The sequence below is a fragment of the Ischnura elegans genome, chromosome 5 (genome assembly GCF_921293095.1).
Source record: "Ischnura elegans chromosome 5, ioIscEleg1.1, whole genome shotgun sequence".
NCBI lineage: Eukaryota > Metazoa > Arthropoda > Insecta > Odonata > Coenagrionidae > Ischnura > Ischnura elegans.
In genome coordinates, this window is record NC_060250.1 from 48496547 (window position 1) to 48511496 (window position 14950).

A 14950-nucleotide genomic window follows, 5' to 3' on the forward strand; every position below is an offset into this window, starting at 1 on the left:
GGGTGGAAGGATTTCTGTGGGGGGGGGGGGGGTGAATTCAGCAACATTATTTGGGGGCAGGGGTCAAGACCTGTGTCTGGGGAGTATGGAATACCCTCTAGAAAAGAGGGGTGTTTTTACAGTAGGGTGTGCCACGCTCTACAATACATACAACTCAAACTTATCTCACGTTTGGGACTTGTAGACATGCATTTGCTTATACACCCCCTGTACTCCTTTGCAAGGACACAATAACTAATAAAAAAATAAAAGTTTTGAAGGGATTTGTTGGGCCCCTGTACCCCCCCCCTGAATCCGTGCTTGTCTGGGGGTTGGGCGCGGGGCGTGACCCCCTCTTACCAGACCCATATGCTATGGCAACCTACCTGGACGCGTAAAACAGCCGACGGCGACGCCCTCCAGTCGGCAGATGATGCATCGAGATCCGGATGATCGAGATCCGGGTCACCGCGACCCGTTCACTTTGAGCAACTCGCGTCCTTGGCCGTCCGTTTCGTCAGTCGGCTGCTGGAAGCGGACGGACACTCAGGGCGGCTCTCCCATCGGCTCGGCGATTCCTCTTCATTCATCCGCTTGGCACTCCATTGTATTGCGTTGGCCTGCGACGGACACGAGGCTGACAACAGGTGAGTGCATATCGCGGTCGAATCGGTCAGGCTATTCGATCCCAGAATCATCGGACTGTGTGCTTACATGTCGAAGTGGAGTGCTAGATGAGTCGGATGTTACTGCCGACTCGAACGTGAGGGAGTTGACAGCTATTGTTGAAATATTTCCCATTGAGGACGTGGTCGATCTCGATTCGATCTTTACACGAAATTGAAGCAGTTCTACTTTGAACGCAGTAGGAAGTAATGGGTACATCACAAGCAACAATCGTTGATTTACCCACGTTGGCAATGGCAGTGGCGCAGCAAGGGGGGGTTTTGGGGGTTAAAACCCCCCTCAGAGCTCAGAGAAATTTTTTAGTTTAACTCATTTTGGATTGATATTACTAATAGAATAGTGTGAGGATGAATAAAATATCCCTCAGAAAGCCGTAAAACTCACTATTTTGAACCATTTATCTTTAAAATTCCGTAATTTATTAATATCGCACATACCGCTTATCCTGGTGGGTATACCATACCCCCACACACCCCGGTGTTAGTTGCACCTAAACCCCCCCAGCCTTAATTCCTAGCTGCGCCCCTGGGCAATAGGATAATAAACAGAATTGCAGATTGCCTTGTTCGATTTATTTCTCAGAAGGGTTCGATGCCAAGGCAAAATTTAATTAAGTTTTCTCATAAGGAAAAGGGGATGAAAATATTGCTCCTTGGCAGCCTTCACGTATTTCATTATTCTACCTCATACATCACGTAGTGTATTATTGTGTTCTATGTTGATAATTGTTGCGAGATGGCGTGTTGGAGCTATTGCTATATATAGCAGTGTACTTCGTCGTGTAAACTAGGTTTAAAGCCATTCGATTTTGTGAGGTTACTAGGCCGGGTCTAAATGTCATGAAATGTTTTACATTCTCCGCGAAAGCATCTCCTTCCCTTAAGATTATGCGCTGAATAAAAGTGAAAAAATGTGTGGAAAAGGGAAGGTGCGGGAACTGGCTGACAATGAGTGGCCAGCACGTAGTACCAAAGGGCAGTAGAGGAATTTGGAGCGCACTATTGTACTACAATTCGACTCCCTCTTGGAGAGAATGAAGCATGTTTCCGACCCTTCCCCGCTGTCCTTAAAAGAGGGCATTGCATACAACTCTATCCACCGATCATATTTTGCATACTTTTATGTCATGTTGTTCCTTCAAAATTTAGGCTATTATAAAGCCTGTTTACCAGTGGCGGCGACTCCATGGGGCCTGAGGGGGCCCGAGCCCCCTCAAAAATTTGTTATGGGTGTGAGGAAAAAATGTGCCAGGCTTGTTGATTTTCCCCGGAGTGTCCAGATATCGAGATTCGTGTTATCAGGGTTCTAATGTTGATCATATAACTCTTCTAAATGCTTAAAAAACTTATAACTCACTACTTACAAAATTTCCCGGGGCAAGATCCCCGGTTTGGGCCCCCCAATATCTTTTGTAAGTCGGCATCCCTGCTGTTTACACGATACATTAACGCGTACGAGTTAATGTCTGATTGCATGAAGGATTTTTGTGGACCGGAACGGTGCATGTACAAATGCATGAATCGAATTGGAACAGGTTTTATTTTCTGTTCATGCTTTCGCACGAGTGGTTTACACGGTGCATTTCGGCGTTCATTCTCGCGTTCATACGTTTAGACATTAAATTACACGAGAAAATGTACTGTGTTAACAGGCTTTTATCCTGAAAATTTGAGAATACATGTCGACAATTGCCCGTTTCTTAATTAACAAAAATAGCATCTGATAAAATACTGATGTAACATTTTCAAATATATATGATGCAAGAAAAATTTGACCTGGAGCTTCTGTGGCTGTTTGTACCCTGAAATTTTGAAGAAGGTATCAAACGGGAGTGTGGCGTCCTCTTAACTCCTGCTCCGGCTACATCGCTTGATTGAGCACACGCACAGCAGGGAATAAGTGGGGGAATTCGATTTCATGCAAAGCATGTCAAAGTTGGCCGCGACATTCGTTGGCACAATCTCACCGCAGTGCAATCCTTCGACCCGTGACAACCACCTTCAAGAGAATATAATTAAATCAGTCCCTGCAAATGATTTACTTCGCAACTCCCTACGACTCCACTTTCATACCCTCACGTAGAACGGCATTATGGGAAGGAACATCAGGGGTCTCGTCCTCATAAAAAGCAACATTAGGATGGGTTCAGGAAGGAGAATTTTCTCGCCACCATTGATGCCAGCACCACGGTGGACAACCTCTGTCAGTCGTAGTGGATAAGTATGTCAGGTTTTGCTGGCGAAATGAGTGTTTAAGTAATATTTTCCCCTGGACCGGGAAACGATCCACGAACCTTTGGCTTTCCGGGTCACTGCGCTGACCAATACGCTATCAAGTAGTGGCGTAGCGAGGGGGGAGATCCGGGGAGATCTGAACAGCCCGACATTTAAAATCACAATTATTTTGCTTCATAAAAGATAATAAAATATCGAAAAATCATGAATTTTCAAAAGAATTCTTTGACAAATGAAGTTTGTCGATTATGAAACATGTTAAGATTTGTTTATAACTCTCTAATAAGTACTCTTTTTTTCAAAATTACCCTCCTGGTTCTGGACCCCCCTAACAAAATTCCTGGCTACCCCACTGCTATCAAGGTTCCTGATTTCCCATGGAAATTGTGCCGAGGCTAATGGCACCAGGTATTAAGCCCACGCGGCCCATCCAAGATGGCAATGCGTGGGAGAAATGACTTCCATGAAGCCACAACCTGTTGAGAACCTTGAACCTGCGGTAAATCCGCGCAAGTAGCTTATTCGTCATATAAATATCAATCCCCTGGATCGGGAATTGAACCACGGACCTTTGGAAGACAAGCTCTCTCCGTGCATTAAATTTGCAAATCAATAAGAAGTCGGAAATTGGTTTAGAAATTATCTTGTTTTATACCGTTAAAAACTTTTATACTTTATTTTCGATGATGAATGTCAATGAAATAGTCAAATCGAGAGGCAGAAATTGGACTCATTTTGTCCATGATCGCATTGCTTCTTTCGTAGCCATTTCGTAGTCCTATTTAGTGAATCGATTAACGGGACACGCATTGGTACTACTTCATGTTTCACGTCTGTTAAACTCTTAACGCATGAGCGTCGCCTTTTTCCTCCTGTTCGTCTCGAGTGAATCCCATTGGAGTGACTTGCTCTCCGGGGAGAATGCCATTTCCCCCTCAACTCGCCTCTCCTTCTGCGAATCACGTCACGCCCAAACACCTCAGATGAGAATGCAAGGTCACTTTAGCCACGTGACGTAATAGTAGTCGGTCATAACAAAGCGTGGGATATGGGGCGTCGATTAATTATGTGAAGCGTTTAGTAAGGGGAATGAGGGTCTCGGTATGTAACGCGTAATTTAGTAATTTTTCCCGCAACATAATAAGAAAAAGTGCGGGAAAATTCGATCTAGTTATGGAAAACATATTTCTATGGCGTAAATGGCTGAATTCTACGTAATGACATTTATTGCGGTCATGCGAACATGAATATTTGAAAATTTTGCAATGACCGCCGTGAATTGGACTCTAGGGAGCAGTTAGAAATTTAAAAAAAATTTGAAAGTCAGGACACTACTCTTATAAATGAATATCTCTACCCATCCTTTTCCCCTATTCTGGCGTCCGTTTTAAAATTCATCTAGTAACTAGGGAACAACAATAAGATAAATCATAATTTGCGCCTGAAGATTATGATAATTCATTGAAACCCGGGTCGCGCTCTGTAAAAAAGAGGTATAAGTAATTGTGTGATATCCAAGAAAACTTATCCCGTACATTGTTTAGCCACTATGAAACCGGCCTAACCGCAGTAGCGGATGCAGAAAAAACTCGAGGGGGGGGGGGGCGCAAAAGATATCTTGTGTTACCTTTACATTTATCCTATTAAAAAGAATCAAGTCACATGCAGAGTTAAAGAAAATTTTAGTTCAATTTATTACACGAATATATAGGACAATGCCATCTTATGATATAAAAAAAGTTATAATTGTGGTTCTGCAATGTTTGGCAATACGGACGGGCCCGCAAAGGGGGCGTGCGCCCCCTGTACTGTATCCGCCACTGCCTAACCGTGCCAAGACGTTATATCATCAGTTGTTAAGCCACAGTTACCGGCCGGAAGGTTGTCTTCTGAGTGTTTATGTAGATTGTTGATTTATGTATTCAAGGGGACTGCATAGAGGAGGCCCAGTTCCATCCCATAAAGGGGTGATTTCAGTTGCGACTTCGGTCGCAGTTTGATCGGTTTTCAAAAATGTCCACTGCGCAGTGATGAGGGCAGTGCGATCAACTTTTTTCCAATATTTAGGAGTATGGTCTTTGCATGTGGGAGGAATAAAATTGAAGAATTATTAATTTGATAATTACATCACCATGAATGTAAATTTCGGTTGACATCCCTAATTATGGCCTATTTCCCCGTGAAACTCGGATCAATTTGTCCGTCAGCGACGCGAGTGGCGACTTTTGTAAACCCATTTAAATGCGCGGTTGGTGAAAATACACTTAGAGGCAAAATTGAGGATCCTTTTTTGTAACATTCACACATATCTTTTTAATCGAAATTGGAAGCTATGACGTGGTGGAAGGGCTCCATTATAGCGATGAATAAGGACGATTCGTCAGCCTTCGTCCGACAACTTTTGGGGATGGGGCACGGAAGCAACCTTAAGCCGAAAATACTTTATTTTACCGGGAAACGAAGGAGGTTGGATGCCCTGGAAAATCGGGAGATTACTTTACAAGGACAACATCTCCATGAATGCCTTTCTCAACCCATATCTCCATATCCCCTACTACTCATCACCTTCCCAATACCCCCACCCCCACTATCCGAGTTATTAACCCCCGCTTCCCTTCCTCCTAGTTACAATACATACTTTAAGAAAGATTTAGTGCTTTCCCGGCGAATATACTCCGTGAAATGTTCTCGGGATCGCCACCGGGTCAGGAACTGCATAACTGCTAATGTCCGGCTCGGCCATCGAAACGTCGTCAGTTATGCAGTGGCGATCCCGAGAACATTTTACGAAGGAACACATACTTTGTTCCCACACTCCTTTCCCCTCCCTGCTCAACCAACCTGAGCTCCTAGATCCCTCCCTTAGCAACTTCCCATAGTGTATATAAACCTGTCTGCTCCATATTTTTCAATCTAACTGAACAAGGCTTGTCAACCGAACTGGTTGTTCTGTTTTAAATAAACTGTGGGAGTCGCGAAGTCTCTTAATTGCTATCATATATCAAATTTTACTTTTTTATGGATAATGGTAGTCATGGATTTGCATTTTAGGTTGGAGTTCATTAGGTTTGGGGATATGGGAAGGTTTAAGGGCACATTTAGGAGCTTCTTTAGTTTAGATCATATTTAGGTGTTTCAGTAATATCGTATTTACCAAGTTTTTTTAAAAAGTTTATTGTCGATTTTGGAAAATGAAATTGAGAATTTCTTTTGCTCACTTTTCATAGATGTTAGGATGGGCGTGAGTTTCAAATACTTGCTAATGTTGCGTTTGCTAATGAACAATGGAGCTCCCGTGATTTTTCTGATGAGTCTTGTTTTGAGATGAGATTATTCTTGCAAGTCCTGTTTAATAGGATCATGTGGACTCAAAAGCCACTTTTCAGTCCCCTTGGACCAAATTAGAATGAGTGTTCTTTTACGAATTTTTGTAGCTCATATTTAGGTTTATTATTGTTCTTTTTTCGTACAGTGATTTTAGGCTCCGTTTTACGGTGGTCGTAAATATTCTTCGTAATTGGTATTAAATATATCAACATTGTGATATAATGATGAGAATTATGTTTTTTAGATTAATCCCACGTGATCAAGTACATATTATCGTGTATAACCAAAATATCGTATATTGAAAATTCTAACGTGTGATGAGGAAAGGAGGGAAGCGGGTACAAATCAAATATCGCCAAGGAGGTGGAGAATGGGGTCGAAATATCGGTGAAATTATCACCTCACGTAATTATTTGGACCGCTGCTGTTGTGTTCGGCACAAATGACCTAATTCAGTGCCTCAATGTAATGTATTCTTTATGAAGTACTATGGAAAGCTGGGCGATTCTTCAAGAACTATTGCGAGCGAAATAAAACATTACCCAGCTTTCAAACGAACTAGACTGAGTTAATTCGATGGAGTTGAGGTAAGCATTAAGTCTATTACATGTAAAACTTACCAAAGATGTAATCGTTTGCAGTAATTTGATTACTTTTACTTCGTTCCATTACATCACTGCGCATTTCTTGGTTATTGGCTAATTAAAAACAACACATTTGCGCATTGCGTGAAGGCGCGATTGGAGCCCTCGCCAAGCATGCAATGCGAGATAAAAATAATAATAAAAATAAAAAAGAGATATTTATTCCACTGCCAAAAAATTACACAAAAATGCATATAAAATCAGCGAAATATACGAGGTGTGTTTAGAAAATAGCGTGAATTTAAAAAAAATATTTATTTGTTTGTCTGCAATAATGTTGTCGCCTTCAAAGAAGTCTCCATTAGATATTATGCACTTGTGCCGGCGCTTCTCCCAGTCCTCCATAGGAAAAAGTCACACGGAGCCATTCCTGGCGAATATGGAGACTTAGGCACCGTTACAGTATCGTTTTTGGCCAAAAATTCAAGATCAAGCAATGAAGTTGGAGCCGAAAATCATTTAAAACGTCTAACCTCAGCGGTTGCCACGTACAAAGTAAACAGTGAATACAGCTGAAATTTTTATCAAATATCAGGGGTATGTATACCAACATAATAAAAATGTGAAAATCGGACTATCCTAACTCGCGAGAAATTAAAAAAAATTAGTTCTCATTATTTTCTGAACACACCTCGAAGCGTGAATACGCTAATTACATAGAGGGAAAATCAGTTGACGGTTAGTATATTAGCTAATCCATACAAGGTTAGGATAAAAAAATAGGCATTGCGAAGGAATACAGTTCGAACAATGCTTAAAACATTGATGAGAAGGAAAAGGAATTAAATTAATGCAAATGGAAAATGATGAAACGTACAAACAGTCATCCTGGCGAGTACAGCGATTTTACTTATGAGTTACGCAACTATCAGTGATAGTACGTGCAAAGAATGAGACCATATATGTCTCTGTTCTGGATTTTTTATCTCCCACTTGCGATCTCTTCTGCCTAAGTACGACGGTTTAAGTAGGACGTTTTTCAAATCTTCCGAGAAAAACTCCTCTCCGAATTCGCTGAGAAAGTTTTTCAAATTCTTTGAAGCAAGACGGAGAAAGGTGATGCATCAAACGACGATTTATGACCGACAGAACCGCGACATCTATGAAGTCTTCTCGTGTAGGATAATTAGCAAATTGCTCTCGTTAACCATGTTTTTTGAGGTATTCAGTTTTTTCTTTATATCCCGAAAAAGGGTGAACGGAAGTTGAGGTTGTCAGGTCGTTAGTTGGGTGAGGTCCGTTTCCTGGCTCCATTGGCCGACGTGTTTGTTTTCTGACCTAAATATTTGTTCTTATAAACGAATGTATGTCTCTTTGTCCATTTTGCATTACCTCACCAACCATCCTCATCACACATGGACGTTGGAAAATGTATTTATTTTTTCAAGGAAAAAATTAATTATTTGTTAAACTAGACCAAAGGACCCCTCTGCTGGTTCATAAGCCAAGAATGACTTCCAGAGCAGATGTTTCCTTTTTTTGCTTTGTTAAAGTTACTTTTAATTAAGATAGAGGCTTGTGATATTAGTAAAGTATAGATGAATGTATGAAGTTTATTATCCTTTCAATCGATTTCATTGTAAGATTCTTGTTGTCCTGAAAATCACGTTAGTAGCTAAAAATATGACATCTTTTTTTGAAAGAACAACAATAACATATTTCCTTTGTAACCACTATTAATAATAATAAACATCGACTCTGGAAAAATTTTTCCCTCACATAGAAATGTTGCATAATTTAAGTGTTATTTTGATAATGGTTCAGGTAGAGGCTTATATTATATTACTCAAAGATCATTTCCAATTTTTCCCCTGGTCACTGCCGACCGGTGTAGCTTTCTATTCAGACGGGTAGCACATAATGAAAAAATTAACCCTTGTGGGAATCCCGAGAAGAGTTGACCCATGGGTAGCGCATAGAACCGATATCTTCTTAGTGTGTCTAATCTCGGTTTATTAACCAAGGTGACTTTATGGAGGAGGCCCCAATCCGTCTCATATACTTTTGCTACCACTTCAGTCACTTTATTCGAAATCGATCCATTTATTCTCAATGTTTGCAAAAGATATTTTCACTCGCGAGCATAGGGGAGTTGAGAGGGGGGACATGGGGCACTTCCCCCCCCCAAATGATTAAAAAAATGGACAAGATTTTTAATACGATATCATTACGTTCGTTTTGTTTTGTGTATTACGGATCCTTTATCATCTATTTTCATACTAATAACTTTTATATTAAAATAAAGAGAATATTTTGCATATTAATTGTTGTATTTTGTTTTTAATCTCAAATATAAAAAGACCGTGTGCCTGCCAGGCCCTTGTGACCCCCCAGAAAAAAATCTGGATCCGGCCTTGCTCGTGAGGAATATCATGGAAAAGTAAAGCATTTGATAAATATACATTTAACGGATAAAAATATCGGGAAATAGCCGTTTTAATTATTTATTCCCCGTGATATTCAAATCGCTTGAAGTCGCTCCGTCGTCAGTGACACAAATGGGGACTTCTGTTAACCCATTTACGTGCGCTGAGAGTGAAATCACTATCTAGAGGCCGAAAGGAAAATCCTCCAGTATAGTAATATTCCGTGATGAGCATACCTTTGAGAAAACGGAAGAAGATGTTATTCCACTTTGCCCGTGGAGAGGAAAATAAAATACATTTCATGTGTTGTAATGGCATGAGCCGTTGTTACTCCTTACGCAGCCTTAGACTCTGGTATCTTCTATATAAAGAAAAGAGGATGTCTGTTTGCCTGTTTGCTACGCGTTTCCAAACGGCTGCACCGGGTTACGGACATAAGGCCCGGCGCAGAATCCCCGGCGACAAAACCCCCGCCGTCATTAAGGCCGTTTTACACGGGGCACGGAATTGCGCAGGTTAGAGCTGCATTTATATCTTAAATGGCGTGGAACTGCGCGAATGCATGAACGAAATTAGAACGGGCTATTTTGCTGTCTCGCATCCACGCATTATCGCATGTGTTCTAGTAATTCACCGCTTTACACGACGAAATTTTGATTGCGCCTTCGCACGTACGTCAGATTGCGCAATTCCGTGTACCGTGTAATACGGCCTTAAGGCTCGGCGACTAAATCCCCTGAGGTCCCGGGCGTTTTGTCGCCACGGGGATTTTGTCTAGGGCGTTTTGTCGCGGGGCTTTTGTCGACGGAGATTTTGGGAGCGGGCCTTCTTACTGCGACCCGGCTGCACCGATGCGACCAAAGTTTGTACAAAAGTGCATCTCATGCTCCCGTAGCCGGTAGAACCTTCGGTTATGTCCGACGCGTACTTTGCATCGTTTTCTCATTACCGAACCCTGCAAGTGCGCTCAGCGCCACCTAGCCCCCATTCCCCACCTTCTGCTATCTCTCCCACCTTTCAATAACATCCCCATTCACTCTGCCATTTTTGTATATCTTTGTTCACGGTGTGTGCGAGGTGAAGGCCGATTTGGCGGTCTCAAGTGCCAATACTTTTTTATACCGTTCATAGGTAAATGGCCCAGGAATAACCTTGCTGTCTTTTAACCGTGCATTCTGACAAATCGTGTTTCTTTTAAAGTTATTTCATATTTTCCCACTGAGAGATCAATATGACCATGAATTCCAAGTTCTAAGTTTCCCCTTCTGTGGGTACTTCGTGAGCAACGCCAGGTGGCCGGCTAGTCATTTATAAACCTATTTTAGAAAATATGAATTCGTTCCCGTCCGTAGCGAATGGAACGCAGTGAAAAGGCACGTGGAGTGTCGTAGGCGACTTATCTGGTCAGCGCGTTAACTGTCTGGGATACGGCGATCAGGTGATGGTTGCCATGCCGTCCAGTCGCTTGTCAATGTTTACTGGAGAACTACGAGAGCGTTATTAGAGATCAACAAAACAAGGAAGATTCTAGGATGAGAATTGGCAAGAGGTGGCGACTGGAGTTAAATTTGGCAAAATGTGTGGTAATGAATGTTTTGAACAAAGGATGGCTATCTCCAGGGCTGAATATATACTATAGGGCAGGGAAGAATATGCACTATAGGGAATAATATGTCGATAAGCGTAAGATCAATCAAATACCTCAGGGAAGATACCTTGTAAAAATGACTTATGACCTTACTTGGAACCAACTTGTCGAAGAAGGCACGTGCCCAGGAATTTTCTCCGGTGAGGTGTTGGAGGTTGGCTGTACTGATATTTTATTATCCAACTTCCACACATCTGTAAACCATAAATTCCATACATTAAGCCAAGTATTCTCCTATGAAAAAATTCAAAACTCTTGGAGAGACAATTGTCATGACAATGTCTAAGAATGTATACAAATTTTATACAGGTTTATACAATTTTTTCACAGGTGTTTCACCTGCGAAGTAGTTGGAAAGTGATTTTTTGTAAGTGGATGTATCGCGGGCAGTTGTTATTTCAGCAGGTTGGGGGAACCCTATATGCTACATATCTGATTGTGAGTCGAGGAGATATAAGAATCGGACTAATCTTAATTTACGTCTTTCGAAAAGAAGTTTTGGGAATGGAGATAACCAAGTTAAAGAAATGGGCTACTTTTCTCTCGTGAGACCTCATTTTGAGTAAGTTACTATTATATTGGACCGTCCAGAGGTAGGCTTAATCATTAACAGAGAGCGTACACCGAAGATCAGCGAGGTACGCTAAAGGTCGATTTGATAATTTAGTATATTAACAATTAATACGATGATAGAGTAAATCTTAAATAATTATCCATACTACCTCAGTGATTACGATTTGCACAATTGTCTGAACGTCATTTGAATCCTATATAAATAATCTTTCAAGAAGTTTTAGGGTGAAATATTTGGAGAATAAGCTAAGGATGTATTGAGGGATCCTACGTACTACAATAAGTTGGGCGATGAACGCAAAATCAGGGAAAGTAATTCAAGAGCAGAGAAGTTTAAAAAAATATTCTTCCCGAGAGTAATAAAAGACCAAATTAGAATTCGCCGCGAAATTAATAATGGTCTACCGTTAGGCACTTAGTTATTTTTTTCGTATTGTTTCCGAGTAATATGTCCAGTAATACGAAATAGTCGATGGGCTTGTGGAGTTCTTGCATACATTTAGTTGTGATGAATGGTTAACGGGGACAAAAAAGGGTCTTAGCGGAACGAAGGGTGAATGCTTGGGGAGACCTAACCGACCTAACCATCGCAGTGTAATTGCATTATGTACATACAGTTGCGGTAACTCCTACATATAACTGAGTTGGAGCATACATACTCACCCCCTGCCACAAACAGCAGTCGCAAGTAATATTGATTACATATTTTATTTGTCTATTGGGGTCATTCCACCCAAATTCGACCGTTAGCGAAAGCCTCAAAATCGCATCCGGCATCATATCTTAGGAAATAAGGAAGTTATGAAAGCCTGCGATGACTAATTTAAAAAGGTCTTGTATTCAGAAAGAAAATTAATTTGTTATTTTAGTATAGTTAGAAAGATTACTAAAATTGATAACAATTTGAAATTTTCAAAAATATTTTCGATTTTCCTCATCTTATCCTGCTGTCCCATTTTCCACATGGATCCGCTCATTAAAACTCGCTACCATCACATTGTACCCCTGGTAAAAAAACAATGGCATCTAGTGCCACTGGGAATATTATTTGGCTATTTTGAGCAAGGAATCAACAAATGAAGCAAACTGTCAAACGGAAGACCTTTTTTTCAATTCGCAGTGGATTCTGTTGTGGTATTGTATCGTATTTTATTTGTTGGAAATTTAAGTAATTTAATAATGAACTGAAAACTTGTGACTTAAGAGTTGATTATTGCAACCATAAAATCTATTAAAAAATTACCACATTTTGACCCATTTTTGCCATTTTTTGCAATTTTTCATCATGAATTGCTGTCGAAAAAAACTTCAGGTTCGCTTTCAACACAAAAAAGATAAACAGGAAGTAAAGAAGGAATGAAAACTTTCTATTGAAGGTCGTTTTTGACGATATATTGACTGGACTCACTGGCTGCGTATTCCCAATGAGGTTTCGCGAGAGAAAAATTACCTATTTCTCGGATTAGCGCTTCCCGAGAATACTTTTCGCAAGATCTAATTTGGGATTAGCACGACCCGTTATTCGTCAGTTATGTTTGACGTGCGCATGCCGATGGATTCTTGTGCCGAACAGATGAGCGTGCGACGGAAACAACAGCGACTACTGTTAAGAAACAATTAACGATCGCTCGTTAATCTGCATCTAGTGCTCGTGACGTCACCTCCAGCTGGTGAAGAAGTGCGCGCGAGGAAGGAGGAAGGAGGGAAAGTGGAAGGCGCAAAAAAACAAATGACTCACGGCGCGGCGCGGATGAAAGACACGCGAAAGCGGCGGCCAACACGGAGTCGTGCTATATATGACGCCCACGCCCGTATATTTGACCGTGCGTACGCCCAAACATAACAAAGACTGCCGATTTCCGCGAAAAATCTCAATGGAGACTCAAAGAAAATATGGAACACCGGCCGTGTGTATTTATTGCCGTCAAGGATGATATCACAGGCAGTGCCGAGATTTTTTTCAGACTGTGATTTCAAAGGGTGTGGTTCTCAATGGAGTGCTCGCCTAAGTTCAAATATGCTCGTATTTTGGATCACCTAATTCTGAGCCTTTAATACGTTGGAATTATTCCTGATCTACGACGGCATGTAAGGTGTGTGGTGGATGCAGAAAAACGCAAGGAATTGCTTATTCAGCGATCCGTATGACAAAAATTCAAAATGAAGTCGGAGACGTAAACAGTTAAGATCCTAAAGCATGTACCGTTAACTATACATTTGGCGTCATAGAATTTTTTCGCATGATGCTTATTAAGGTTTGCCGACCTTTTTTTTCAAAATTCATAATTTTAATAAAAAATATTCTTTCAAACTCTCAATGAATTCAATGCACTTAATTTTCAAAATTCTAAATTTCAAATTTAAAAGTATATATTCTTCCAAACTCTCAATACACTTATTTTTCGCTCACTATAACCCTGAACATATTTTTTAAATTTTTTTTAACCTCATCGAGGTAAGTATTGTTGTGATGAGTGGAATTTAGAATTTTATGTTTGGGGGGGGGGGGGGGGCAACAATCCTACCGAGGTTTTAGGGGCTATGGTATACCCTCCGGTGAAACGAGGGGGCTCCCGGTGCACCTGGTTTGGAAAATTTATTAAAATTATCCTCTGAAAATGACATTTTAAGCATTATTTAAAACCGAGTTTTTTGACATTTTTGCAAGTTTCGTACTTTTTTCGGACAAACTACCATTTAAGTCCCTCCCTACCGCCCTAAAAACTCTGCCCATAATTTTCGTTACTAGTTACTCGATTGTTGATGATTTTCTTTATACTTAGGTGGTAGTTAAAATTAAGATACTAATTTCATTAATATGGAATTTAATATTGTGCTTATTGAAGTCCAAACATAATTTTCACTTTGAAATTTGTTTAGCTACGTTATATAAAGCATGTCACTTCTATGGTGTTCATTCTTTGGACATTATGCTGTGGTCAATGGAATCAACTACAACCCACTACCGGTTTGGCAGAAGAGTGCATTGAATGCAGGAATGCTCACGACGCGTCGCGACGCACTCTAGTTGGCTATACGTAAGCCGTATGGATGAACTTAACCATCTTTATTACGTCTTGAGCTCAATATGGAATTGCATTTTAGATCCCTTATGGCATGCGTCTTACGCACGTATTACGGATTATTTCCCATTGTAGATCAGTCATTAGATTCCAGAAAAATGGCAACTCGCGAATTCAAACGGTGTGTCTGACTCCTGTTAGCCCAAAATCGAGGCATTGGAAAAGTGATCGAATTAATAAAGTTGTTTGACTGCAGGTTTTCGTGATTGTTTGACGGTCTCCATTGGTCTCCATGGTGATAGTGATTTAAGTTATCAACATCTTATGATATGGCACTAAGGGAATATGCTGTTAGTCAAAGACTACTGTCCAACATCTATGTATATATGAGAGAAAAATCTTCAATTATCAAACCATCGCTAAATTTCAATAAAGAAACACAAGTCGTCAACACGTATTACATATGACC

At 40.7% G+C, this 14950-nt stretch overlaps 1 protein-coding gene across 1 annotated transcript in view; it reads left to right on the forward strand.

Moving 5' to 3' along the window:
* The first annotated feature begins 388 nt into the window (after window positions 1–388).
* Window positions 389–14950, forward strand: part of LOC124158849 (inverted formin-2-like) — a 63698-nt gene continuing 49136 nt past the window's right edge. Inside the window, exon 1 of the mRNA XM_046534226.1 lies at window positions 389–626. Within this exon, the coding sequence (XP_046390182.1) occupies window positions 410–626 (217 nt within the window). The 5' untranslated portion in view covers window positions 389–409. The remainder of the gene's footprint in view (window positions 627–14950) is intronic.